This window comes from Physcomitrium patens, chromosome 25 (assembly GCF_059467195.1).
Source record: "Physcomitrium patens ecotype Gransden chromosome 25, ASM5946719v1, whole genome shotgun sequence".
Lineage (NCBI taxonomy): Eukaryota > Viridiplantae > Streptophyta > Bryopsida > Funariales > Funariaceae > Physcomitrium > Physcomitrium patens.
Genome location: NC_143434.1, coordinates 112,355 through 134,612, shown reverse-complemented (window position 1 = coordinate 134,612; position 22,258 = coordinate 112,355). Strand labels below are relative to the sequence as shown.

Genomic DNA, 22,258 nt, shown 5'->3' with positions numbered 1-22,258 from the left:
ATCACCTTTTGTTATTTATGCCACACCTATTTCTAATGATGGAAAGACTTCAAGTGGCATTCCAAGCTATTATCAAGACTATCAAGATATTTTTGAGAAGAAAAATACAGATATTCTTCAAGAGCATCGTCCATATAATTGGTCAATTGATCTAAAAGAAGGAGCTCAGCCACCATTAGGACCAATCTACAGTCCATCACAAAATGAACTAGCTGAACTCAAGGCATATATTGACGAGAACTTGGCCAAAAATTTCATAAGCCATTCTAAATCTCCAGCAGAAGCTCCTATCTTATTTATAAAGAAAAAAGATGGATCATTGCGGATGTGTGTTAACTATCGAGAACTCAACAAGATCACCATCAAGAACATGTATCTATTACTTTTGATATCAGGACTCTTTCATCAGTTGAATCAAGCTAAGATCTATACAAAAATAGATCTACGGAGAACATACAATGTAATATGCATCAAAGAAAGAGATGAATGGAAGACTGCATTTCGAACCAAGTACGGACATTTTGAATATAATATCATGCCTTATGGACTTACGAATGTACCAGCTGCTTTTCAACATCTCATGAATGATGTTTTTCATGAGTTCTTAGACAATTTTGTTGTCTGCTACCTAGATGCTATTTTAGTCTACTCCAAGAATGCCAAAGAACATGAAGTATATCTTCGTCAAGTATTACAGAAACTTAAAGATACGAGATTGTACAGTAAGATGGAAAAGTGTGTATTTCATATTACTCAAGTTGACTTTTTAGGATACATCATTTCAAATGATGGTCTCATGATGGATCCTAAAAAAGTCCAAACAATCATAGATTGGAAGATTCCAAAGATGGTAAAAGATGTCTAATGCTTTTTGAAATTTGCCAATTATTATCAGATCTTTATCAAAGACTTCTCTCAAGTTGCAGCTCTACTTATACATTTGACTTGTAAAGACAAACTTCAATAGAATTGAGAAGTAGAAGTTGTTTTTGAAGCTTTGAAGTCAGTGTTTGTTTTTGTATCAATCTTGTATCGTGTTGATTTTTCCAAAGCGTTCTTTATGGAAACAGATGCATCAGACTTTGATTTGGATGCGATTTTGTCACAAATGGGAGCAGATGATAAATTTCATCCACTAGTCTTTCATTCAAGAAAATTCTCAGTAGCCAAGATCAATTATGAGATCCATGATAAAGAACTTCTCGCAATTGTGGATTCCTTTCAAAAATGGCATTATTATCTAGAAGGCGCTTTCAATCCAATCACCGTATATACGGATCACAAGAACCTCGAGTATTTCATGTCAACACATGTGCTGAATTGTTGTCAAGCTCGTTGGAGCATGTCTTTATCAAGATTCGAGTTTATTATCACTTATCGGCTAAGAAAACAATAAGGTTTGTCTGATGTCCTATCTAGACGTTCTTATCTTATACCAAAAGAAGGAGATGCAGCTTTGAGCAACAAAGAACGATCCTCTTGAAGCTGGAATAATTTCATCTTTGAGTAATAAAATCAACATTGACTGTTGATTTAACTTTTCTCAAGCAAGTCCAGTTAAGTATGTCTTCAGACCCTCTTATTCGTGATATTAAGAGTAATTCTTTTAAGTCCCATGATACTTCTAATTTTGAATTCAAAGTCAAACTACTCTATTTTGAGAGATGCCTATATGTTTCAAAAGGTGAAGCATGATTACGTGTTCTTTGAGCTTGTCACGACTTCCCAATAGCAAGACATTTTGGATATTATAAGACTTTGGAGCTGATATCTATGGACTTTTGATGGCCTTAAATGTGAAAGGCAATCAAGGACTTTGTACAATCATGTGATGTTTGCTCAAGATCAAAAACTCCTCGTCATCGACCTTTTGGACTTCTTCAGCCATTACCTATTCCAGAACAACTATGGTCTTTTGTTTCTATGGATTTCATTACAGATCTTTGAAGCTCATGTTTCTATGACTCTATATTTGTAATAGTAGATGGCTTCACCAAGATGGCACATTTTGTGCTATGTATAAAATCTATCACAAGTGAAGAAACAACTAAGCTTTTTATTAACAATATTTATTACTATCATGGATTATCAAAGGATATTATATCAAATCAGAAAACTTAATTTGTGTTAAGATTTTAGAGAATCTTTTTTAAGATTTTAAAAGTGGATATAAAACTATCTTCAGCTTTTCATCTTCAAACTGATGGACAAACAAAGCGCGTAAACCAAGTCTTAGAGTAATACTTAAGGTGTACCATCAACTATCAACAAGTTGATTGGACAACTCTTCTGCCATTGGCAGAGTTTGCTTATAATAATACGGTACATTCTTCTACGCAATAAACACCTTTCTTTGCCAATTATGGTTATCATCTACGACTTGACACGTTTGATTTTTCAAAAGTTGATAATCCTATGGCAGAAGATATAGCAAATCGGTTGTTAGAGTTACATGCAACAATGAAGGCGCAATTAAAAGAAGCCCAAGAATGAAAAAAGATAAATACGGATGTATATAGAAAGGAACAACTACAATTCAACATGGATGACAAGGTATGGTTACTCCATCGCAATATGAAGTCTACTCGTCCTTGCGATAAGTTGGACTATCGTAGGCTTGGACCTTTTCCTATTTCTGAACAAATCAATCGAGTTGCATATCGATTATACCTACCGGAGTCAATGAAGATCCATCTTATATTCCACGTGTCTCTTCTTGAACCATACAAGACAGTGGATATACAAGAAAGAACACAAATGCCACCACCTCCTATAGAAGTGGATAATAATGAAGAATTTGAAGTGAAAGAAGTCTTAGACTCAAGGCAACACTAAAATAAGTTAGAATATCTTATTCATTGACACGGATACGATATTAATGAACGTACATGGAAGCCAGCAAAGAATCTTGTAAATGCAGCAAAGAAGGTGGAGGATTTTTATCGACAATATCCATTTAAATCAAAATGAAGATCTTTCCCTATAAAAAAAAATAAGCTCTAGGCAAGATAACATTCTACTTTATATCTTTGTTTGTAGCTTCTTTGTATTTGAGACGTTGAAGAGATGGAGAATCAACAACCAACAACTTCAACTGAAGAGCCTTCATTTGTTGACTTGTCAGACGAGACATTAAGATTGTCACAACCTTCAAGACAACGTAATCGAGATGAAGATCCTCAAGAACGATATGTTCTTCCTTGAATAGATGGCAAGATATAAGATGTTTGGTATCACAACCTTGGAAGAGACTCTCAATGTTTGGTTATCTTATTAGAAGTAGGAACAACTCCTGACGATGTTCCAGATGTTTTATTTGAAGGAAATTATGAAGGCTTCAACAGCGATCAAATAACAGGGTGGTCTTCTCGTTGTTGTGTTGTGGTTCGGCTACTATATGAAAATAATGTAATTATGTACTTAATATATAATTTATTAAGTAACATGATGAGAGCCATGTTAGTAGATTTTAGTTGGTTGTAGAATACAATTTGAGTATTACTTTGAGAAGAGGTTGTTTAAAAAGATTACTATAGAATTTGTATAACTTTAATTTCTTTTTGATAGTGGCTTTTAAGATTGGTTTTGGTTGATAGTAACTTCTAAATATTTAGAGTCACCTTTGTTAGACATTGGTGACATTTGAAAACTTATTTTGATTCTTTTATTTGGTGTTTAGAGCATAAATTATATAAATCTTATAAGAAAAAGGATTGAAGAAGGATTTTGGTAGCAAAGGGAGTAATTAGGGCACCAATATAGATGAATGGAGATGAAAAAAAAAAATCTCCATTCCTATTGATCAAAAATCATGACTAATGGACTTTGAGGAGGCTACCCGAATATATTAGGAATTAGGGTTAGTTTCTCAAGGCATTCGAACTTTGAAGGCTAGAATCAGAAGGTTTAGGTTTTTGGTTAAGGTTTTGGTGGAAGTTTTGTGTCATTTGGGGTTTTAATGAAGAAGTTATAGGCGCTCAAAGTTACGATGTTAGTTTTAAACCTACTGTCACTCTTTTGGGCACAACGCACGCGTACGGACGGCAATTGAGGATCGGCGACCGCGACTAAAGAGAGCACTTTTGCGGCTATACTTTTCTTATATTGCTTACTGGATTCTAAGTTAAAGTAAAGGAGTTATTGGATTTTGAAGTCAGCACATGCAATCTAAGGGTAGTAAGTAAACCGATTTATTAGTGTTTGTCTCTTGAGCTATGTCTTGAGCAATTTGGCAAGGTTTTGGCTCAAAATTTCAAGGAATGTGTAATTTCATGTTAGTAAACTTTATGCATAAGTTTTATGACATTTGGAGTTCGGGTTTTTGAAATATTAGGAAAATAGTTTTTCGGGTGCTTGTAAATTAGGGTTTAGAGTGTCTGCTAGGGTTTCTTAGATGCCAGAAGATCGGGAGTGAATTTACAGTTGGTTTTTTTTGTGGTAAAAGTTAAGGATAAATTCTACCTATCTTATAAAATTTGAAACAAACTGAATGGTTAGATCAATAGTTATGATTTTCTAAAGTTCGGGGTGAGAAAACCCTTCACGGGAAAAATATGTTTTGAAGGGATTTTGTTATATTTGGGGTTTTATACAAAAATAAAGGAGTTTTGGAAGCTAAGAAAAGAATCATATAAAGGTTTAAGGTACACTCTCTACAGCTAGATACCCAGTGTATTCCCAGATAGCAAATCACGCCATACGACATTGCCTTGGAATGGAACACTATTAATGGTTGAGAAGCCCCATCAATCATCTTCAAAGAGAACAAAGATCAGAGTATGTGGCAAATATAATTCGTTGCATCATAGATTTTCTTAACATATGATGACCGCTCCTCGTTGAACTCGTCCCTAGAAGGGGGGATAATGTCATAGATACATAATTCCAATAATTATTATCTAGGTAAATATGAATCAGTAGAAGTAGATAAAAGTAGATTGATTTTCTAACATTTTGTGTGGAAGCTTCTCAAGAAGTTTCATAGATGCTATTTCACCTTTATACATGTCTATAGGTGATTGATAGGTTGAAAACTTAGCCAATAAGGTGGCCAAGTGTGAATACATTAATTAATTGTAGTACAGGTTAGACATATGGCACACATCTACGCAACTTGCTTTACAAATTAGACATGTGTTTTGCAAGTTGAACGCATATTAGAGGTCCAATAATATATCGCCACGTAGCTCTTAATTAGATAGTATATATAAAAGCAAGAATGAAGCCATCTTCACTCTTATCAATTCCTTTCTTGTTTTCAGTCTAGTTTCAAGAGTCTTCATGTTTTCTAATCTTTGGCAATAGCCATTCTAGTTTTCTTTTAATATACATACTTCTTTACTTATGTTTTGTCACCTTTCTTTGAGAGAAGATTCACATGTATAATTACTTTTCATTCGAGTTCTTGTCCTTGACAATTGGTTGGATATGCTGATGTTGGTTATAAATTTGATCTTGCAACAGCTAAGTTTCAAACAATATATGTTTTCTTACGACATGGAGCTGCAATTTCATAGAAATCAGTTAAACAAACTGTAATTGCAACATCATCCAACCATATAGAGATTATTGCTTTATATTAAGCATCTCGAGAATGTGTTTGGTTGTGATTAGTTGATAAATTCATCCGAACAACTTGTGGGCTTTTGCATGATGATACATTAACTATCTTATCTGAAGATAATACTGCTTGTGTAACACAAATGCAAGTTGGCTTCATCAAAGGTGATAGAACAAAGCATATAGATTGAAAGTATTTTTATTACACCTATGACTTGGTGACAAAAGGGATGCTTGAATTCAAGAAAATAGCATCTATGGACAACCTTGCTGATCTCTTCACTAAGGCTCTTTCATTATACATCTATCGCAAACTTGTCTATGGCATTGGTATGCAGCGACTTGTTTTTCTTGAGCAAGGGAACTAGTGAGTGTATTAAAGAAGAGATTGCTCATAATAATTAGGCAACCCTTTTTATCTACTTGATGGATTTTTATCCATTGGGTTTTTACCATGAGTATAGATTGAAACAAGGCATTGTACTCTTTCTCCTTCATCTAATGTTTTGTCCTTGATTATAGTCAGGTTTTCCCAAATAAGGTTTTGATGAGGCAGATACTGTAAATCTTGCAAGATTACAGAAAATATAGATTATATATTTTTGCTGGAAAACCCCCATCATTCCTTGCATCAAGCAATATCGCATTGCAAGAAGGAATATTGACAGATCTAAGTTTTGTAAAATATTCAACTTTGCATATGGACGTGCGTCCTTCATTTAAGTGGCTAAAGTACCACTCGCCTTTCTCTCCCTCGAGCACCACGCCTTGGGTTATGGCAACGTATTCTGCTTCAAGGCTAGTGGATGTGCAAAGCACGTCACACTCACCTTTCAAGAAGCCCACATATTCAATTTCATTACCCCGCATGAACGTTTTAGGCGCCCAACGAAATCCTTCCTTGTCCAGTCTCCACTCACAAGGTAGGAGTAAATCAAAGATGATTAAGGATGGTAGCTTTCCAATCTGGAGGAAGGAAACCATGCGTTCTTCTGGATTAGAGATCCTCGCCAGTTCAAAGCCGTCCAAGTTCAACACGCTACATACTGCAAGCAATTCGTCACTTGGTTTGCTCAAGGATCGTTGGCGGAAAATACGAGACACGAATACTAGGCCTAAATCTCCTGGAATGCACCCCAGGAGCCCCCAAACCTCACCGAACAGAGAAGAAAGCACGGGGTTAATGTCACCAAGGAAAGAAACTTGTCGAATTGGCACAAGCTCATCCAGAGATACAAGACCATCCGAAAACTCAAAGTATAGCTTCTTAGCCATAGCCGTTTCTTGAAAAGTCCAAAGTCGCTGCATCCATCGTGAGTACAACACGTTAAAAAGTTTCTCCTCGTACAATGCTGAACTCGAAATTTCCTGAATGCCAGAATCAATCACCACCACTGCCTCCGCTTCTTTGTCCGTCTGGGCCATTAACCATGTCGCCCGGTGTTTCATGTCATCCATCTCAGGGATGCAGAGAGTATCAATCCAGAAGGCTCCGTTCCCGGCCTTGCCCAGATCTTTCAGGATCCCTTCGTCATTTTTGCAAGCCGCTGAACTTGGCATTCAGGAAGACCTTTCTCAGTCGTACCACGCAACCCATCGCCCCAGACATGAGAAATCGCTACAAATGGCGTGCTGGAGGAGTCCTTGACTCTTAGCTTGTCCTGTACAGGACACCAATCCACAGCCGGTATCTTCCGATTCTGTAGAAAACGCTTGACATCCTCCAACAAAGGCATAGAATTGTTGCACTCGCATGATTCAGAGACATGTTTTGGTGGATTATTGGTCGTATCTCTTGTATTCACCACGCATGACTCTGGTTTACTTGCCCCATGTCCCACGGACGATCTGCTTTGAGGGCTTTTCAAAGTACGGGCATATCCTAGAATGCATGCTAGGCCGTCTCTTGCAATTATACCCACGTCAATTGCCGGGCACCATCCTCCCGGAACGATAGTTGCCCTATACCGATGTGGGATTAGCTGAGCCCACATGAACGTGATTCCGATGTGCACCTTCGGCCTCACTTCCGGATCAAATACCAAGGTTGAAACATGAACTGCTTCAAAGATGCAAGCCATCTGAATGATAATATCCGCCAACACCTGCGGTTCCAGACCGGCCGAAAAAAACGTGCTGTAATACTCTTCCAAGGTTTCGGAAAATAGTCCGTTGTATGCGTGAGTGTACGCAGCCTCAATGCGCCTTGCCCACTCGTGACAGACGACAGGGATGCATGTTCTGTCGTTTCCTTATAGTTCTAGAAAACGGTTTCGAAAATCCAGCAACAGACCTGGGAGATGTTTACTCGTCAACACTTATTCACCGCTGCTGTTAAATTCTAGCAGTTGAATTTCAGCAATCTTAACTTCAATCACTGCTTCCAATAGGCCGAACGTAATCAGGCATTACAGCTTTGCGAGGTATTCACAACTCGAATCAATAACTCTGGACGATCTACGGACTCGATTAAGTTCTGAGTACTCCTCAATAGATACTCGCTCATACATGTCGTGCTCTTCGCCCAGCCATCGGGTGTCTGGGAAGATGGGGGCCGCCATGTTGCAACATGCCAGACCTTGGCTCGGGTGGAGATAAATGTTGAGAATTGCACTAGTACTAGAACCCCAACCCTTTCCCCCCAGCACCCGCAACTCAAAAACTCTCAGTGAATAACTCCACTTAACTAATGCCCACCCGTTTGATCTTCAGCAATCACAAGATCAGAACTGACGGGATCCCACTGGAAATTCTCTCAAACGAGACGAAATCCTCAACTGACATTCTGAATATGAGACAACTGTGAAACCATTCAACTGAAACAATGCATCCCAGATCAACACAGATGCTAAACCTAATGAAGTACTTCAAAACGAAACCCCATCACTTCAATTACGGCTCCATAGAGAATGAGGAATTTAAACAGTGAACCCAAGAAATTACCAAGATCGCTTCACACAGTTGATCCAGACGTACCAGCTTCAATTGTAGCAAAGCAGTTGGGACTGCCACAGGCACGCAGGACATCTTTCTGAACCTGAGGATGGATTGCAGAACTTCATTGTCCTCTTCATGACTTGGACCGGAACTGCTTCTCCCTCAGATGCCCGTCTGCCGCTTGACCAGCAGAAGCAGATAGTTAATACAGTTTGGAGCAACAAAAGAGCTGCTGTCGGTCACGATCCCTACCTATCGATTCAATACACATCTTTTGATCTCCAACGCAGCGTAACACATCAGATCGATCGAATAAGGGACCAACTGAATCTTGAGGTTTCAAAGGATTCTTGAAACTTTGCAATCTAACTTAACTCCCTCTTCAAGAAACATCAAGAGACCGACGCCGTGAACGATGTTAGTGATGCATCTTCCTCCCACCACGGAGCTTGCCCACCAAAGACTTCCTCATAAAAAGCACTACTATGATAGTTCCCCCTCGCCGTCACGAAATAGACTCGTGCATGCTGCCCAGGCGGGGCCGCTGCCCACCTGTGTCCCTGGCCCAGACTCCGCCCCTCGCTACTAACGGCGGACAGGAAAGGAACCTGCGCCTCCCCCAACCGCCAGCTGCCCGACTCCCTGGCCTCCCCCTACCGCTCCCCGACGCCCAGGCCCCGATCGGCCCCTCCCGTCGCCGTGCCCTGCCCCGACGGGCTGCCTCGCAAGTGACCCTGCCACGCATGCTGACCCGGCCACGCCACGGACGTTTGATACCCGGGCTCCCCACTCACCTTGTCCCCACGCAGTGGAGCAGGAGTCTTTTACTTAGGGTCCATTCACACTTAGAGGTAGTGGAGGCGTTAGGGGAGTGTTAAGAAGTGAATTTAGTCTCAATTGAAATCTATATTTAATCCTATTTCTCCTCCTAACACCTCTCTTACCTCCAAGTGCAAATGGGCCTTTATTCAAAATTCCAAGGTTCAATGGGAAGTTGACACAATAACTTAACCTCCTAACATCCAATTCTTTTTTTCATTTTTGAGCACCATTTATAATTTCTTATTCTCTTTCTTAATGCATACCAAAATAAAGCTAGAAATGTTTAACTTTGTCCAAAATGACTAATTAATGATTTTTTTAAAATTTTTTTTATTGCTTCAAAGTAAGCAATTCAAAATAGCATTTCAACTTATTGTATTGGTTTTTATTTATTTTAGATGATAGTATGGATTTAAAATAAGAAAATTTAGAACTAAAAGATAGAAATTCAATTTGATATACTTTGAAAAAAAATATATCATAAATGGAAAAAGCTTCATGGATTTATAAATGATCAAAGTATGTTGGCTTCCAAAACCTTCTCTTATTAAAACCTTCATAATTTTTGATTGAAAGCTTGGAATGATATGCTAAGAGTAGTTTTAAATATTAGAGAGTAATGTTTTGAATTTTTAGAATTGCCTTATATTCTAGAATTTGTACCTTGGTTTGAAACAACAAACATCTTCAACTACAATTGAGTTTATATTTTATAATTACAAAACTTCAACACTAGTTTTGAATTATAGAACTCCAACTTTATTATACCAACATTTCATGGTCACAATTCTTGCAATACATTGAGTCTGTTCCTCCCTCAATCAATGTCTTGGTCACACTAATGTTACAAATCACCTTAAAAAACTTGGGAAAGATGGCTCTTTTCTGCTTGGAATGAGACATTAGCACATGAGAGGGCCATTTGGAAGGAGGAAATGGAGCATTGGCTTGTCATCCTCCAATTCTAGTACAAATTTTGTAGATATAAGGCAATTCTAGACATTCAAAATATTGCACTTTAACAAGCAAAACTACTCTTAACATGTCATTCCAAGCTTCCAATCAAAAAGTTATGGAGATTTTAGTAAGAAGAAATTTTGGAAGTCAACATACTTTGACCATTTATGAATCCATGAAGTTTTATCCATTTATGATATCTTTTTTTTCAAAGTGTGCCAAGCCCCGAGCGGTCGCACTTTCTCGGTGCTGCTTAGCGACGAGGCTCTGCCTGCCTGGTGAGGCTGCCTGGCCTGACCGCCCAAGGCTTCGTTTCTACTAGCGCGGTCACTCTTTGGGGGACCTAAGCTTGCAACTTAGTTGCTGCTTGGCATTGCCATGCCGGAGAATTCGAGGTTGCAGAACCATATTTCGGGAAGGAGATGCCGCTCAAACTTTTTGCTTAGGGCTAAAGTTTCAGGATGGTTGTCCATTTGAACACATGCTAGTGGAAGCGGTGTCCTGATCCGGAATTGCAGGTATGAGTGAGTCAGATTGTGCACCTTCAGATGTAATTTTGACGGTATTGTTCAAACTGTTTGGTCCCCTAATTCTTTGGTGGTGGGTTGGAGGATCCATTTCATAACATGCTGACTAGTGCGCTTTTGTAGCCAGAGTACGTTGCGGCAGCATTACTGTTGCCAAGTTGGGGTCTGCCTCAAAGCCATACTTGTCAGCATGGAGATATCGAGATTCATGTGGATATATATCTCTTTATGTCCCAGTCATCGGATTGTTGGAATTGTGTTCTTTTCTCCTCAGAACTATTTAATTGCATCATTGGGCCACTACACCATCTGCATCGACTGTGTTGATACTTGTTCTCGCAAGCAGGCAAATGTTTAAAGGAGAATAGACTCCTTTGATCCCACTTTTCCTCATGCGAGATAATGTCGCCGGTGAAATCTCTTTCTCTTGCACACAAGCATTGTTGTTTTGGAATTAAAAGGAAAACTAGTCACAAGTTCCGCAAGTTTTTTTTTTTTTTTTTTTTGATTCCTTATTGTCTGATTGAATTCCAGTGTGTATTTCATATGTCAGAAGTTGAATAGCATGGTATTCAGCAGTCTGCTAGGAGTTTTCTTTGTAACTAGAGGAAGCATTTGCTGCAGAGGTCAATACGCCATGTCTTTGTTGTCACTTTGATTTTGTTTCAGGTCTGAAATTGACCCTTGCCTGGAAAGAAGTTGGATCACACAGGTGAAAATCAAGCTTGCAGTAAAACAGGTATAAATATAGATATTGCACTTTTTGTCATCTGGAACTTTCAGTACCATTATGAGCTGCTACCTCTTTATCAGATTGTTCAACAATGTTTGTGGGATGAAATGTTTGATCGATGTGAACCTCACATTCAATCGACGCATTCCATTTGGCAAGTATATGCGATCTGGAATCGAATAAGCTGTCGAGTGCCCTCCCCCCTTTTTTTGTAAGTTAGTAGCAAGTGGTCTGGTTTTTTTTCTGGCTTTGTTGAAACTTTAGTACCTGTCTGTGAATCCTTTGCGTAAATTGTGATTTCTACTTGGCATTAGTCCACATTGCATACTTAGGCAAGCCATACAATTTGTGAAGAACTTGTACCCTCTCACTCAGCGCAGAAATGTAAGAGTGAGTAATTACTTCCTCTTTCACCACAAGCCACCTTACATCATACTTTCTTGTTTCCTAATTTAGCTTGTCTTGCCGAGGGCTTGCACACATTGAATATAGAAACATCCACATCTTCATTATGGTCTGTCAGCTTGTGAAAGTGCTAACTCGTCATGAATGAAAATTCCAACCTTACTCTTTTGTACGAGGGCGAATAATGTCTCTGGACTGCTCACTGCTTATGTGTTGGCCAATCCTGCAGTTTGAACCTTGAAAGCCCTTCAATCCAGTCCGAGGATGGATAACATGGAGACCGAGTTTGGAAGCGAGTTCCCCGAAAACAGCATGTGTGGGGAGTGTGCGATGAGAGACAACTTTGTATCATTGTTCAGAAGAAAGGCTTCATATAAGCCGGAGAGAGAGTGGACATTACCTGACCTCATGACAGCTGCAAGAGAGTGCCGATTCTGTTCTTTGGTGCTAAAAGTTGTAAGCATAGACTATACAGTCAAGGACCTGAATCCTGAATCGACAGTGTGCTCTATGACTGTTGAAGATTTTGGTTTTACTCATTCTGGACCTTATGATCCTAACACGGTGAAACGTGTTTCTCGCCTTCGGTTTGATCTCATGGATAAAGATCTGGATTCTTCACACATCGACTATATCCAACCATCGTATTCAGAGTACAGTCATCGTATCCAGCTTTTAGCTCCCAATACATTGGAGAGGAGCAGAGATTTGATGCTTCTTGGTCGACCCATTGGCCAGGCACAGATGGATAAAACTCTCATTTTGGATTGGCTCTCCCGTTGTGAAGCGGATCATCATAATTGCAGGCCAGGGTGTTGGGCCGATGAACCTGACCTAACCTTGAGGCTAATTGATGTAAAGCGACGCTGCGTGGTCAAGGCACCGCCAAACTGCAGATATATGGCACTGAGCTATGTATGGGGTGGTGTGGAGCAGTTACAATTGGAAAGTGGAACATTTGCGAGACTGACAAAAGATGGCGGCATTTCGAATGGAAGTCAAGATATTCCAAAGTCTATCATGGACGCCGTTGCCCTTGTTGAAATGCTTGGAGAAGAATACCTCTGGGTTGACGCCTTGTGCATAATGCAGGATGACTTGGGAGATAAGCAGCAGCAGATTGGCAAAATGGATGTCATCTACAGCTGCGCTATGCTAACAATTGTTAGCGCTGCTGGGCCTGATGCAAATGCAGGGTTACCCGGAGCACTTCCTGGCTCAAGGTCTGTTACTCAATTCACTGACAGCTTTAATGGGGTGAACATGATAACAGCTCTTTGCCCCTTTTCGTCTGCTCTCAATCTTTCTACCTGGGAAACGCGTGGTTGGACATTACAGGAGAAGATATTGTCAAAGCGGCTTCTGATTTTCACCAGGCATCAGATCTTCTATCATTGCAATGGAGCCACATGGTTTGAGGATACCATATTAGAAAATAATGACTCCACCATTGATGTTGTTTTGGAAGAAGACCCGGATGAGATACGTTGCCGCAAGCCTTCTCTCGAACTGTCAGCATTCAAAAGATATCTTAAACTAGTCAATGGATACTTTTCTCGAAATCTAAAATATGAAGGTGATGCGCTGAATGCATTTGCTGGACTTCTGAAGTCATTGAGTGCAGAGTTAGGGGATACCCATATTTGGGGTTTACCCAAGTCCGTGTTCGACAAGGCAATGCTCTGGCAAACCATCAACCATTTCCCAGACCGTAGAAACCTTGGCTTTCCTAGCTGGTCGTGGGCTGGGTGGAAAGGAGGCGATTTTGCAGCCCTAGCTCAAAGGGATGCAATGCCTCCAAAGTATGACATTAAGCCTGTAATCAAATGGTATAGACCTGATGACCATGGTGGTCATATCATCATCAAGTCATTCGATTCTGGGAGTCGGGAAAAGCACAGTGACAATGCGTGGAAGCTGAGTGAAGACGCTGAAATGGGCGAGCTGCAATATAATAAGGCTCTGATGCCTCCCGTTTCCCACCTCCTACGTTTCTGGACGAGTTCTGCAAATCTGCGAGTAGGTCCTATCTACCCCTCCCCAAGGGGCGATGATTGGTATGCTAACAGTGGTAAGTGTAAACTTTACTTGGTCACCACCTTGAAAGGAACTTTCATTGGCGCCATTCATTTGAACAAGGAGTGGATGGACAACCGGGCAGACACCTTAGAATTTATTGTCATTTCTCGGGCTGTGTTCGAACCGGGTTCAGGCTATGAGGATGCCTTCAATGTTATGCTTATAGAATGGCAAAATGGTGTTGCCTATCGAGTACAATTGCCCTATTTTGGACCTTTCAAAGAGGAGACTTGGATTGAAGCCAATCCCCAATGGAAACTCATCACCCTTGGCTGAATGCCAATATGGTAGGAACCATTATACCTGTAGCGTCTCTTCCTGTTACCTTTTTTTCCTATATTTCCAAAATGCACGGTAGGTTGGTGAAGGTACACTTCTCTCCTGATGGAGAATAGATTCTGTCCTACACTGAAAACAATTACTAACTTATCACCCGAGCCAGGTTTAAGAAATGAGATAACGATGGTTTTCCTGTATCTTGTGCCTCGCATTGTTTGCAGTGGATTTGTGGACTATCTAAGGACGCGATCAGAGGTATCCTTTCAACAGATCTGTGGCAGGATACTCACTATAGCAACTGCTCAAGAGGGGTGTCTAAAGATTAATAGTGGATAATTGCAATACTTCAGTCTGTGATAAAGAAAAGCATCTTCCATAAGCAGAGCAGCTTGCATAGTATGCATGTGAGTACTATGTTTGAGTTTCTAAAGACATGGCAGGCAACGACTTTTGGGTCTTCTAAAGAAGGCCGAAATCAATTACACAGTCATGAAACCGAATAATTGATCCCCGAACAGACTTGAAGAGTTCTGATAGCATTTCTGAAGTCTGGTCATAGACCCATCACTCGTATTTGCACTCTAAATATCCAGTGATTTGTTCACTGCACATAAACCTGCCCAGTGCAAATCGAGCGTATTCTTTGCTCAAATGGTTAACACTTCGCCTCACATTATTGTAATGAGAAGCCTTAATTTGCAATTTGCAATGGCCCGAATAATACGTATGAGATGCAATGTTACATTGCAAATGGTTTAAAAGCATCCTAACAGTAGTTTGTATAGTTGAATGTCGGTAATGATTGACCCTTGAGGAAGTGCTTGAACAGTTGTGGCGCTCGACCTGGTTGATATTCAGGAACTGCATGGCCTGCCTCTCTGATGGTGGCGAATGTCAAGTTTGTAAAAATCTGAGACCAGCCTCCAACCTGAGTCACAGCAGGAGGTTCAGACCTATGTAAGTTACAACAACAGTAAACCGGGAAAGATCTTTCAAGGCGGAGAGCAGAAGAGGAACTTTGCAATTCACAAGCAGCAGTGAAGACTCATGCAACGGTGTGGATACCATACTTGTATCAAAGATGCCTACAGATGACATTACGTTAGAGAATCAAAAGACTTAAAAAAGAAGAGTCCTGTCCTCAGCAAGATGCTCACAGTAGCCAATAACATGCAACCTGGAATTAGGAAGATTTCACACCTGCTGAAATAGTTCTAAGGGTACCAAACAGTCTCGATTGGTAGATTCAATTTTGCAATCCAGTAGCGCGTCGATGTCGTTGGTACGAACCCATCCGTATCGACACATTGAGTAACACGACACATTGCAAATTCTTCTACTTAGTAGAAATTTCTTCAGCTTTCAATTCAATGCAGTTGCTTCCTGGCCTGAGATTATTGAATGTGCACAAACCCTATACGTTGGTGGAAAGGAGGCCACAAAAACGTCTGGAGATGATTGAAGACGATCACCTTTACGAATGCGGGACGGTTGGGATTGGCAGGAGGATTATATGACTGACCGTAAATGTTGTAAATGTTGATCTTCCTCATGACTACATCGAGAGCGTAATTAGAAGTGTTCAAACACGTCGCGCTGTGCAAGGAATTGTCAACTAGAAGATCATATGCAAAGTCGCAATTGTCCCTCAGTTTCTTGTATGTTTCATCAGAGATGAGACTATGGGAATGATAGAAATCTGTGGCTCCTATGTTGTCCGAGTAGGCATCACCTGGATCGTCATTCCCACGAGTTAGCAAGTTTAACACTTAACAACGCCAGGGTACATGACAAGGGCAACACTAAATCAGTTGGTGATCATACCGCAAAACCCTTGAAATTGATTTTGAAGCCCGTCGATTGCTCATTGTAGCTTAGAATCTGCTGCGCCAGCTCTGGAACGTAGTGCCCTGTTCTCAAACAATGGCCGTTGTCACTAAACGGGAGCGGAGATTTTAAGGAGTGTTTTTGAAAATTGACTGGTGATTTTTTGAAATTTTTGGTGTCAAGCAAAACCTGCAAAGCTCTCTCCAGTCAAATAAAACTCGTTCTTCTTGTATTCGGGGAACTTTACGAACCACCCAAGGGTGAAGGCCAAGTTGTATTTAGCTGTAAGTTAGAGCAGTCTTATTAGTAATCTTGATCGAAAATGTAGACGTAGTGTCTTGTGTAATCACTATCTTAACAGAGTTTGCAAGTGCGGAGTCGGTGCAAAACTTTGTATTCTATGGCCCGAAGAACTTTGGATTCAAAGCTTGACCTCATCTGGAAATGAATTCAGAGTCAGGAATAATTCCTTACCAGTGAGATCGTCTGAGAAAAAAGAATAGTCAGATGATGTGTTGGAGTAGGAGAAGCCTACAAAAGCAGGGGACTCCACGAATACTATATTGGCCACTGTCCATCCCAACACCGCAGGTGCGTGCTAGCGTTAGCTGCTCAATTCCTCGCAAGGGTCACCATGGAGCAGACTTGAATTTTCGCACATGGTGATTTAGAAATCGAGTAGAATGAATGTGCAATTGTGTTCACATGAACTGGGGGTGATGCGTGCATTTCTTTTTCCTGTACGACAGAAACGTTGCAGATTCTGGAAACATGAGATCTCAGAAATACTTACATTTATTCCAAGAGTGCTCGTTGCGAACTAGCCCTGTGCCGTTGTAATTCGAAAAGAAAGGCCCCAGCTCCAGCAACGCTCCAACTCCAACCGATGAACATCCAGGTCCTGCCTCACCGCCCATCCCTACCAAAATTAGATCCACTTTTAGGATTTTTGAGAACCTCAACCAGTAAGCAAAAATCAAAGATGTGCAGCAAGCATTGTATCCTGGACATGAAGGGTAAAGGAACCTTTTTGCTCTATGATGCACATGTAAGTCAGAAATGTTCACCCCATTTTCGGAAGATGCATTTGCAAGATGCTGAAACTTGAATCAATTTGGCAATGGGTTACATTTCTCTAGGATTCGAAAGTTACTTAGAAGGTGGTGACATCATTCGTGTTTCGAAAGCCAAACGCGATGAAATTCAGCAAGATTCATACCCTAATCATCATTCAGTTATCTCGATGTGAGCGATTCTGGACATTTTTCTCTTGTGATTGTTTTCTAACTCTGACTGTTTACCAGTAGTTAAAAAACAGTCGGATACTATGTTGCAAGATTTTGAGTGCTGGGACAGACCTCCATTGAACCAGAATGCCACAGGCAGAGAAGGAGGAGGCGTATCCAACTAAAGATTCTTCACAGTGGACCTAAATTCTACCCAGAACTATCGCGCTCTGTTCTCTGGTCGGGGTTCGTCCAGATTTCGTCGTCGTCGTCTGTCGCTGCGCACCTTTCGGTTTCCGCAGCCCGCTCGCTCTGGCTCGCATTTGCCGTGCGCGTGGGGCGCGATCGACGCAGGTGATGGTGTGGTGATGGCCAGCAGCAGGTGCAGGCGCGGCGATGGTGTCGACCGTCACGACCGTCACGACCGGAGGACGAGGGTTTATGCAGGGTTGAAGTTCTATGAAGGCAGCACGTGGCCATGGGCCGGCAGGGCGCCTCAAAGTCGAACACCATCGCCTTCTGCACAATGCCGTCAAGCCGAAGCGCGAGAATCACGACGGCTCGTCGGCCAACATGCGGATAACCAATGCTCTGCGCCAGAGTGCGGGGCATTAGTAGGAACGCCAAGAGGAGCTACACTAGGAGCAAGAACAACAACGACGTCGACGGCAGCAGCCACAATCCGGTCCGCGGATGCGTGAGTTTTTGCAATTTTTGCTATTTTCCAATTTCTCGGATTCGGCTTACCGGATTGTGAACGTTCTGGTCTTGTGTGGCGTAGGCTGCCTTCGGAGCGTGTTGTTGCTGAGCGTGTGAGCATTGTGAATTTTCCAGCATCTGGCCTTAATTCGGTCAATTTAGGGCAGGGCGGGAATTGATGAGAGTGCCGTGTTTCTGATTGCTGTCTGTTCGTAGTGGAATGGATCGCAGGGCAGGCGTGAGAGACAGAAACCGATCCCTCGATGCCATCCGATAGCGCTGCCAATCAGGTCCGCAGCTCTACACGATACTCTTGGTTGTGGCGTCCGGGTGGTGTGGTCCGTGTGTCGTCCTGCATCGTGGTCACGAGCTCTGAAATGGCATTCTGATATAGCTTCCCATAGCCGGAGGCACCTGCCGTGAAAAGCACGGGCGGGATCATGCTGTCTGTGACGACTATGCTAGTTGTCGTGTGTTTGCAAGTAGGTCCAACCTGTGGCTTTGGAGGTGATTCGTGGACGGGTGCTAACCGTGTTGACCTCGGTGACATTCTTTCTTCCTTTTTCTATTCCGGAACGCTTAGAGCGTTCTCAAATTAGCCTACATTGTGTCATTTAGCTCGATTGGTTTTCATTACAATTCTTACATAGTTTTGACTTGAAACTTCGATAAGTAGTTTCATCGATGTTTTTAACTGCTTTCTGTTGACTGCGGGGCCATTCATGCTGTCAGATTTCCTTTGCTTACCTTCGGCCTACTATCATGGTGTGAGTGTAGGCAAGTTTCTCTGTAGTGAATCTTGGATTGTAGTGAACATGCATGTTGGTGATTGACCAGTGTACATGGATGTTCTACATTGTACTTATGACTGAGCTGTGTTTCTTGGGGGCATGCAGGATTTTTTTGAGTACCATGAAAATGATTGGTGGTGACTGATTGGATGCCGCCTGAGGAGAAAATGAATGGAATGAGACAGACATTTTCTTGATTCAATTTCTGCCATTGCTCGCTGCGGCATACTAGCCATGGCTTACCTTCACGACCAGGCTGAGCTCCAACTGCGAAACATGCAAAACAATTGCATTTGACGTTCTCGTCTGTGGCGTTCATGGCACTCCGGCTCTCGTTCCGTACCAGGTTCAGGGATTGAACTCCAATCCCATTGTCCAGCTCGGCCCGCTGCATACAGACCTCCAGCGAGCTCCCATCTGCTCGTTCTGTACCCTCATCTCCGAAGCCACCGAGGAGCAGCAGCTCGCTAAGCATTTCTCTGAGTCACAAAAGGTCGTGTGTGTAATCAAGCGGGAAGAATTCTGGTATGAGGGAGCAGAATGGGAAGATGGCGATGATGACTTTCGCTTGGACCCATCGAAAAACAAAGCCATGTATCGGCTGATCATGACGGCAGGCCTACCACCGATGGGGCGCAAGCTAGAGGGTAAAAAGGGCGATCGTCAACTTCTGTACTTGCACCCTTGTGCCCATTCGGTGCCGACGGTGGAGAGGGCCTGTGGTCAGGGCGGTCTAGTGCCACCTCCTGTTCTTGGGAGTGGTCGTCTTATGGCTCCATTGATCGATGTTAGACTTCTTCGGCAATGGTTCAATCGATGTGAGATGCTCCATGGGGCGACTTGCGCGTTGCCATCGTGGTGGAATGCAGTAGACAATCAGCCGGCTGGACTCCGGATGATTGACGTTCGCAGGAGATGTATTGTTGATGCGCTCGACAACTGCAGATATGTCGCACTGAGCTACATGTGGGGAGCTCCCGGCACGGCTGGTCGTTTTCTTACCACGACTGGCAATATATAGACCAGCTAAGGGTACCAGGCAGCTTATTATTTCAGATTCTTCCTCAAACAATTGGGGATGCAATGCGGCTTGTCAACGATCTGGGAGAAAACTACCTCTGAGTTGATGCGATCTGTATTCTCCAGGATGTGGATCAGGACAAAGCATTGTTTATCCCTGTGATGGATGACATTTTTTCTCTCGCTGTCCTGACTATCATTGCTGCAAGCAGTGATAGCTCTAGAGCCGGGCTCGCAGGGCTTTACTCAGCACCTCGCAAATTAGCATCTCAGAGCATCGTAAGAGTCTCTAAAGAGTTGACGCTCACGAAGACCTTCAATACTGCTGCTGGATTCTCCAACTGCCAGTGGAACACCCGAGGATGGACTATGCAAGAGCGGCTGTGCTCGCGAAGGGTGCTCATTTTTACAGATGATCAGGTGTATTGGAACTGTGGAGAGGCGAACTGTTGTGAGCAAATTGCCCTCGAGTTCGGCCCATCCAGAGAGTCTATTGTGAAATGGGGTTTGGGCTGTTACAGCGACGCGAACCGGGACGGATTCGATGATATTGTATACGAACTATTAGACATCAGCAGAACTGAGTATCTTATTGTTCAGTATTCCAATCGAAACCTGACAAATTAATCTGATGCCTTGGACGGTATTATGGGCCTTCTTCAACGCGTGACGAGAGTCTCCGGGGTCAGGTTCCACTGGGGGCTCCCTGTATCGCGATTTGGCGAGATTCTTGCCCTCTGGTGGGTTGTTGGTGCTCATGATAAAATCCGCAGAACGGATAGTACTTGTCGGGTGTATTGCGAGGATGGCTCGATTCATCGGGTCCCCTTCCCGAGTTGGTCGTGGCTCGGGTGGCTGGGCGAGATGTGTGTTGACTTCCCTCTACCTCTCGGGAACGTACAATCGGAATTGGAATTTTATCGTGTTGATATTGATGGATCACGACTGATGAAGATTGATGAGGGAGGTCAACAAGCGAACATCGAATTCGAGCAGCCAATCGATGAGCAATTGCTATCTTGCTGGAAAGGCTCTACAACACTCGAAACAGATGACATCCAAAACGGCAGCTGTTTTCGAGACTCTGGCATGCTGCGCTTCTGGACAAGTCATGCATTATCGTGGTTGATGGATTCTGACGACGATAGTAAGTGTGGTGTCTTGGATTCAGAGGGTATTGAGGTCGGATATGTTATAAGGTGGAAACAGTCAGTTCGGAAACGTGAGTTGTATTCTTTCATTGTACTCTCACGACATCATACACGTCATCTAGATATAAATTTTAGACCTCGTGTTGAGAAATTTATACCTCATCCAGAGCTGCATGTGATGTTGGTCAAGTTTTTTGATGGAATGGCATCGCGAGTTACTGTCGGGATTGTAAGTGAACGAGCTTGGGTTGAAGCAAAACCACAGTAGGCTTTGGTGACGTTGCAATAAATGACTTTGTCAAATAGTATATGTGAGAAATGCCAATATCATTGTTTGCCAGAAAGAGTAGTCGTTTTGGCAAGAAATTAATCTCTAACTTGCAACTGCTGGACCATTGTCCTATGATATGCCCTATTTCGATTTTTTGTTATATGCCCAATGCACGGTAAAATAATTGTACACGAATTCCACTTAACATGTACCAGCTCTCTAGGCCCTCAATGATGTAAGAACATAGATGTTGCAAGATGTACTTATGCCAAGATTTTAAAGAAAAGGAAGATTCAACAGAATGTCTCCATGAAACATGCACGGTAATGTTTTGTCTGCTAGTGGCTTCTCAAGGGTTAACCCTCTAGTGCCCAAGTGAACAAAAAGTGGTCACGTGGAGCGAAATACCTTTCAATCTGTTGATCTGCTATTCTCAAGCTCTTTAGAACAGATGTGCCCTAATGATCTAGCACTCCATCGCAAAAAACAAATCTAAAATTGAACACCTAAAAGACCTTCAAATACATTAATATATGGTCCTATATTTTTGTGGAATAGTAAAAATATTCCAATTTATGATAGAATACCAAGAAAATATTTTAATATATTTCTTGCAATTTGTTTTTTTTTGTTGTAATACATTCACATGCTAATATTCTATACAATCCTATGATTTGGCAAGAAAACTAAATTGTCTCTTTGGTAAATAGTAAACACTACAAGGGGATCTCGATGCTTTTCACCAAAATGCCAACTATAAAGCTTCAAATATATGTTATAATCTTGAAGATCCATGGTCGGATTCAAAATTCCTTTTTATAGTATGTATGCCAACTGTAAAGCTTCAAATATATGTTATAATCTTGAAGATCCATGGTCGGATTCAAAATTCCTTTTTATAGTATGTATGTGGATAAGTATTCTCTAATTTTATATGGTTAAATAATATTTTTAGAGAACCAAGTGTTTAAAAAT

At 41.7% G+C, this 22,258-nt stretch overlaps 7 protein-coding genes across 21 annotated transcripts; 4 read left to right on the top strand and 3 right to left on the bottom strand.

The window, feature by feature from the left end:
- Window positions 1-6,125: 6,125 nt before the first annotated feature.
- LOC112278322 (uncharacterized) lies at window positions 6,126-9,052 on the bottom strand. 2 transcript variants are annotated; one of them, XM_024511635.3, is made up of 2 exons: window positions 8,536-9,052; window positions 6,126-8,192 (listed from the first exon to the last, which is right to left on the bottom strand). In XM_024511635.3, exon 2 carries the CDS (start codon window positions 7,117-7,119, stop codon window positions 6,136-6,138), a length of 984 nt encoding a protein of 327 aa, XP_024367403.1. In that variant the 5' UTR covers window positions 7,120-8,192; window positions 8,536-9,052; the 3' UTR covers window positions 6,126-6,135. The 2 variants fall into 2 exon arrangements, with proteins under 2 accessions (XP_024367403.1, XP_024367404.1); XM_024511636.3 differs by having other exon boundaries at window positions 6,126-7,852.
- A 1,435-nt stretch (window positions 9,053-10,487) lies between these two features.
- LOC112278217 (uncharacterized) lies at window positions 10,488-15,000 on the top strand. 12 transcript variants are annotated; one of them, XM_073531927.2, is made up of 6 exons: window positions 10,511-10,793; window positions 10,926-11,213; window positions 11,472-11,541; window positions 12,170-14,011; window positions 14,153-14,306; window positions 14,520-15,000. In XM_073531927.2, the coding sequence occupies exons 4-5, from the start codon at window positions 12,205-12,207 to the stop codon at window positions 14,293-14,295; spliced, it is 1,950 nt and encodes a 649-aa protein (XP_073388028.1). In that variant the 5' UTR covers window positions 10,511-10,793; window positions 10,926-11,213; window positions 11,472-11,541; window positions 12,170-12,204; the 3' UTR covers window positions 14,296-14,306; window positions 14,520-15,000. The 12 variants fall into 12 exon arrangements, with proteins under 12 accessions (XP_090103961.1, XP_090103963.1, XP_090103959.1 ...); XM_090247837.1 differs by having other exon boundaries at window positions 10,505-10,793; window positions 10,930-11,213; window positions 12,170-14,306; XM_090247833.1 differs by lacking the exon at window positions 14,520-15,000 and adding an exon at window positions 11,850-11,925 and having other exon boundaries at window positions 10,505-10,793; window positions 10,930-11,213; window positions 12,170-14,495.
- LOC149986247 (serine carboxypeptidase-like 25) lies at window positions 14,837-15,747 on the bottom strand. The gene is made up of 2 exons (XM_090247843.1): window positions 15,499-15,747; window positions 14,837-15,226 (listed from the first exon to the last, which is right to left on the bottom strand). Exons 1-2 carry the CDS (start codon window positions 15,604-15,606, stop codon window positions 15,065-15,067), a joined length of 270 nt encoding a protein of 89 aa, XP_090103969.1. The 5' UTR covers window positions 15,607-15,747; the 3' UTR covers window positions 14,837-15,064.
- LOC112278219 (serine carboxypeptidase-like 43) lies at window positions 15,737-17,306 on the bottom strand. 3 transcript variants are annotated; one of them, XM_090247839.1, is made up of 6 exons: window positions 17,152-17,306; window positions 16,919-17,026; window positions 16,600-16,695; window positions 16,315-16,407; window positions 16,123-16,208; window positions 15,737-16,030 (listed from the first exon to the last, which is right to left on the bottom strand). In XM_090247839.1, exons 1-6 carry the CDS (start codon window positions 17,171-17,173, stop codon window positions 16,007-16,009), a joined length of 429 nt encoding a protein of 142 aa, XP_090103965.1. In that variant the 5' UTR covers window positions 17,174-17,306; the 3' UTR covers window positions 15,737-16,006. The 3 variants fall into 3 exon arrangements, with proteins under 3 accessions (XP_090103965.1, XP_090103966.1, XP_090103967.1); XM_090247840.1 differs by having other exon boundaries at window positions 16,919-17,044; window positions 17,193-17,291; XM_090247841.1 differs by lacking the exon at window positions 16,315-16,407.
- A 265-nt stretch (window positions 17,307-17,571) lies between these two features.
- Window positions 17,572-21,174, top strand: LOC141045026 (uncharacterized). Its single transcript, XM_090247842.1, has 3 exons — window positions 17,572-18,048; window positions 18,267-18,340; window positions 18,947-21,174. Exons 1-2 carry the CDS (start codon window positions 17,720-17,722, stop codon window positions 18,325-18,327), a joined length of 390 nt encoding a protein of 129 aa, XP_090103968.1. The 5' UTR covers window positions 17,572-17,719; the 3' UTR covers window positions 18,328-18,340; window positions 18,947-21,174.
- Window positions 19,449-20,488, top strand: LOC141045027 (uncharacterized). Its single transcript, XM_073531949.1, has 2 exons — window positions 19,449-19,826; window positions 19,988-20,488. Exons 1-2 carry the CDS (start codon window positions 19,449-19,451, stop codon window positions 20,486-20,488), a joined length of 879 nt encoding a protein of 292 aa, XP_073388050.1.
- Window positions 20,510-21,280, top strand: LOC141045028 (uncharacterized). Its single transcript, XM_073531950.1, has one exon. The coding sequence runs from the start codon at window positions 20,510-20,512 to the stop codon at window positions 21,278-21,280; it is 771 nt and encodes a 256-aa protein (XP_073388051.1).
- The last annotated feature ends 978 nt before the right edge of the window (window positions 21,281-22,258 follow it).